Genomic DNA, 5,123 nt, shown 5'->3' on the forward strand with positions numbered 1-5,123 from the left:
ACCATGTTGCTTGTGTGTGTGTGTGTGTGTGTGTGTGTGTGTGTGTGTGTGTGTGCGCGCGTTCTGCCTTAAAGTGTCTTCTCCCTCGAGCTATTTTGAAGGAATGAATTAGGCGCCCCCGACTAACACGTCTCATTCTAGCCCGTTCCGTCTCGCCGCCTTCCATACACACAAATCTACAAAAATATACAGTAAATATATAAATATATATATAGAGAGAGAGAAATGTTGTGAAATAAGCACTTTGTACTGGCCTCATTTTTTTTTTTCTGCTCCAACATGAAGCCAAAATAAAAAGTAGAACTGCACATGGCCAACTCCCGTTTTAATCATGTGTTACTATGTTCATATTATTGTCCATTTGATGTGTGAAGTGATTCTCGTGGGGGACAACATTCGGATTTGAGCTTGCCCCTTTATATTGTATTCCCATTTAAATATTTTACAATTAAAAAATCTTTTGGGGGAAAAAAAAAAGTTTGAAATTTTGTTTTCGAATGTAGATATTTCAAAGTATTACAATTGTGACCCATGTTGTAATGCTAATTTTAAAGACCCCAAAAAGCGAGGTTATCTCAGTGGCCCTGAAAGCTCCACAAACAAAAGTCTAACCTAAAACAAAGGAAATTTCCTGTCAAATTGTCACTCACTCAATCCCTGTGGAGATTTTGAGAGATTTCACGTATTTTACAATTTGTGAGGTGTTTTTTTTTTTTTTTAGCACAAATATTTCTTCCTCACTTCACAAGAGTCGAGGTGGGTGTGTCAAACAAGCATTTTTTGTTTAGAATCGAAATGTACTGTAGGCTCCATTCATAGTCCATGAATGCACACGATTTCCACTTTATTTCTTTTGCCACGTTTGCATCCAAGAGCTGAGGATGAATCATGAAACATCATTTTATGAAGCTCGCGATTCCCCCCGGATGTGTTACGATTTGAAACTCGAACAGCTTGTATTTAAAAGAAAAACATTCAAGCGGTTGTTTGAAGCGTAATCCGACGCTGTGATTCGTAGGCAATAAATAGGTGCGCAAACACGAAGGCTAAATGTCAAACAACGGCGTTATCATTCATTCCCAGGTGTCAGTTTGGACCATTTAAAGTCTTTTTTTTTTCCCATCAGCTGACCGCATTGCCCACTCGAGGAAACCCGAGCGAAAAGAAAAAAAAAACGCCTGTGAAAAAGTCAGTCACTTTTTCATTTGGGGCGGCTCAGACCGTGCAAATTAAGGAGCCAATCATGTCCTCCAGCGGTACAAGAAATTGTGCGACAGATTCACTTGCCGGTGGTCTTTTGCGCAGGCGCCATTCATGTGCAGTCCGGACACGACAAAGGGGGAGAAACTTTAAACCAAAGTGAAAAGGTAAGCAGCCCTGCATGGATGTACAGAAAATAGAATCCACGTTTTTTTTTTTTGGGGGGGGGGGGCTTGCTCGTGAAACACATTTGACACTTTTGAGGGGGTGTTCTGGAGTCACCATGGTAACAAAATCCATACTCGCCACTGGCACAGTTTATGGGGTGGCCGACTAGCGTGAGGTGACGCCGCGCCAACAAAACAAGTTGACGTCGTTTATTTAGTGTGCTCTAATTTTTGATCCTTTTGGCTATTTTGGTGGAAACGAGTCCAAAACATGTCTTAAAACATCGACCCCCCCCAAAAAAAAAAACCCTCAGAAGAATAGAGTTACAGCAGCTCGGTTGTCTTCACCCAGCACAGGTGTGGAGATCCCCTTCTGGATGAAATATTTGTTCTTAAATTGAAGCCTTCACTTGGCACAAACTCCTCCAAATGATTTGTTCATGGCACAAAAGAAATGTCCATTTGCTCTTGTTTTCTTTTCTCGCTTCTCTTCCACCGGCGTCCGTGTTCTGATGCGGCACATTCTTCCATTCGGCGGTGCAGCATCAGTTGCTGTTGCAGCACGAGTAGAAGTAGGATTCTTTCTTCTGGCCCAAGTTCACTCCCGTTTCTTCTGCCAAAACACAGGTTTGGATTTTTTTCTTTTTTTAATGTAAAAATGGATCAAACGTGGTTTTGAGTTCAGTGTCTCCGCATTTGAAAAACAGGCGAGCTAAGCTACAGAAAAGGCATCTCAGTTGAGTTGTTTTTGTGATTATCCGTCCATTAGTGACGGGAAAACTCACCTGTCATATACTGGAAAGTGGCGTTGTTGTAGTCTTCGGCCACCTTCTGGAACAGCTCATCTGCGGCGGTAAGAGGCTTTGACCTTCACTTTCGGTCGTGAATGATTTCATCCAACGTTTGCATTCGCGCGCTCCGGCTTTGAGGCGTTCCGTTTCATCTCAAACGTGAAAGCCGGTCGTAAAATGTGCGCGTTTCCACTCCGCTCTCCACGTGAGTATTCGTACAGTTGACAGACGATGACTAAATGAACGCAAGCGTGTCTCGACTCACCCACGTTGCTTCCCGTTTTACTGGAGGTCTCAAAATGCTGCGCTCCGATCTCTGCAGAGGGCAACGAAACAAAATGAGTCATTCAAGAAGTGCCAGCGAAGGAAACGTTTTGCAATCGGGGCATTTGACGACTTGTTCGGTTTGTCAAGCCTGAAGTCTTTTTTTTTTTTTTGTAATTTCAGCCCTATTGCAAACAGAAACTGCGGGGATGACTTCAGTCGTCACCTTCAGCAAAGTCCTGAGTGTCGTGATAGTCGATCTGACGAAGACTTCGGTCTCCTTGGATCAGGTCGCTTTTGGTGCCGCACAGGTAGATCTTACAGTGCTGGAGACGGTTAAAAAACAAAAAAACGGTAAAACACAGTACGAGCGCATCAGCCTCTGAAAAGCTGGCGTACCTCTTCGCAGTTTTGCAGTTCTTTCACCCAAAAACGAGCTCGCTGGAAGCTGCTGCTGTCGGTCAGATCTAAAAATGACCAAAACACGCAAATTAAGGACAATAATATGCATTTTGTTTTGACTGACTTCAATGTTTCATGGCTCCCTGCCCCAGAAAAACTGTACAAAAAAAAAGGTTAAAATGAATGAAAATACGAAAAAAAATTATATTCAATGATCGGGTCCAAGTATGATCATAAAAAGAATAATATTTATGAATAATATATATTTATGGAATACTGTTCATTAAAGTTGACACACAGGAATCTGTTTTTAAAAAATGGACTTGATTTTTAATTCAACTAAATGAATCGCATCCGGCGGACATCAAACACAAAATGGCTGCCAGCACACCCGCGCGATTTACCGTTGTGATTAGAACAATTTAAATAAAGCAACGAGGCAGGCCGCGATGGTTCAAGATTGTTCGGTAGCCGTGATGTTGTGTGATGGCGATAAAGGCGGGACCTGACTCACCCATATTCCCAAGGTGATCACTTTCTCTCCCACCTGGATTGGTTTGGCCACAAAAGCAGCACCGATAGTCTGCACAAAGAGATCAAATATCCAACTTTTTTCTCATATTCCGAGTGCATATCTGCGGCAGCATCTCAAATGGCGTTCTTGCGTTGAATCTTACGTTCTGATAGGGTCCGACCAGGAAGCGGTGATGGACGTATCTCTCCACCAGGCTGGTCTTGCCCACGCTCTCCTTGCCCAACATCACCACCTTGGCATCCACGCGCATGCCGCTCATATTCCTGAAAACTTTTTTGTGTGTGTGGGGTGGGGCGGACAAAAGCGGAAGGAAGGAAGAAAGGAAGGAAGGAAGGAAGAGCTGGCCTGGGAAAAGAAAAAATGCACCACACTATTGGTCATCCTAATACATTCTGGGATGGAATTACGAAGGAATTGTACAAAACAAGCAGATTTGTTTGAAATTTGAACTTTAATATTGAACATAAATTCTTCAACTATACCACTTTATGAACGTGAAATTATAGCTTTCGTCTTGAGAAGATAAGACTGTCTCGTGAATGCAGTAAACAACTTTTTTTTCTGAAATAATACAACTTTCACTTCCTTGCGTAATATTTATGTATTTTCTTGTATGTATGTTTTCATCTTTTCCGGGTGGCTTTATACTCATTTGAAACAAACTACTCCGCGTATGCTGTCATTTTATTTAACTCGCTAAATACATGATTCAATTCTAGTGGCGATGGGTAAAATCAGAGATCTTACTTGGCAGCGAGCAGGACTCAACACGTCTCCATCAACAACAACAACAACAGCAAGAGAAAGCCGAAAACGTCAAGTGAACATCGGCAGCTACGAAATGTTTTGGACGGGCGACAAAGGGGCAGTGAAGGCGCTTGTCATCTCTGTCCAGCTCAAGTGAGCTAAAGCTAAGCTAAGCCGGCTGCTATTGGCGAACGTGCCCTCCCCTGTTGCGCAATGGCAGAAAACGCCAGAGCTCCATAAGGTTCCAGAAAGACAACATGAACATAGTTTCCAATTGATCAAACCGGGGCTCTGATTGAAATGGTGGATGAGTGCTCTAAAAGAAGAACTGAGCGACGCGTTCGGGAAGCGGGTTGGGTTGGGGTGGGGGGGACGGGGTATGATTCGAATTCAGCTTTGTTTGTTGGGGTGGGAACTACTCACAAACGTCACTGCGGCTTGTATGAGGACGGAAGAAACAAGCGTGCACTCCAAAGTTATTTTTAGTTGTGTTTGTGAAACTGAAAGTCTCTTTTGGAATCATTATTATATTCATTATTAAATAATAATAATAATGATAATCCGCGTTACATTGTATATTATATGTTGAATAAATACAGCTATTTTACGATTGGAAAAATATTCATGTCTACATGAATTGCATGGAAGTACGTTTGACGCTTTGTTGACCGCGTTTGGTTAACCCCACGATCCAATATCGATTGAATCTGTTTTATTGTACGTATTTGATGTAAGTTAAGCGTAATGTGATTGGATGAGGTCGATAAGGCGTCACATATCCGGGCTCTCTGATTGGCTGAAAGCTCTTCACTTCTCCCACTCTCCAGACACGCCCACACAGCGGAAAACACGGCCAGACTCAAACATGGCTGAAGTAGATGAGCTCGAAACCACTTCAGACGGAATCTTACAGGAGATTTTCACGTCCCCTTTGAACCTGACCCTGCTCGCTTTGTGTCTTTACCTGCTGTACAAAATCTTCCGCGGCGACAAGCCGCCGGACGTGGGCCCGGCGGG

General features: G+C 43.0%; 1 protein-coding gene across 1 annotated transcript; it reads right to left on the reverse strand.

Moving 5' to 3' along the window:
- Positions 1–1,423: 1,423 nt before the first annotated feature.
- Positions 1,424–4,570, reverse strand: rab24 (RAB24, member RAS oncogene family). The gene is made up of 8 exons (XM_019873685.1): positions 4,107–4,570; positions 3,502–3,704; positions 3,325–3,407; positions 2,822–2,981; positions 2,649–2,748; positions 2,424–2,474; positions 2,153–2,212; positions 1,424–1,980 (listed from the first exon to the last, which is right to left on the reverse strand). Exons 2-8 carry the CDS (start codon positions 3,616–3,618, stop codon positions 1,913–1,915), a joined length of 639 nt encoding a protein of 212 aa, XP_019729244.1. The 5' UTR covers positions 3,619–3,704; positions 4,107–4,570; the 3' UTR covers positions 1,424–1,912.
- Between the last annotated feature and the right edge of the window lie 553 nt (positions 4,571–5,123).

This window comes from Hippocampus comes, unplaced genomic scaffold (assembly GCF_001891065.2).
Source record: "Hippocampus comes isolate QL1 unplaced genomic scaffold, H_comes_QL1_v1.1 scaffold33, whole genome shotgun sequence".
Taxonomy (NCBI): domain Eukaryota; kingdom Metazoa; phylum Chordata; class Actinopteri; order Syngnathiformes; family Syngnathidae; genus Hippocampus; species Hippocampus comes.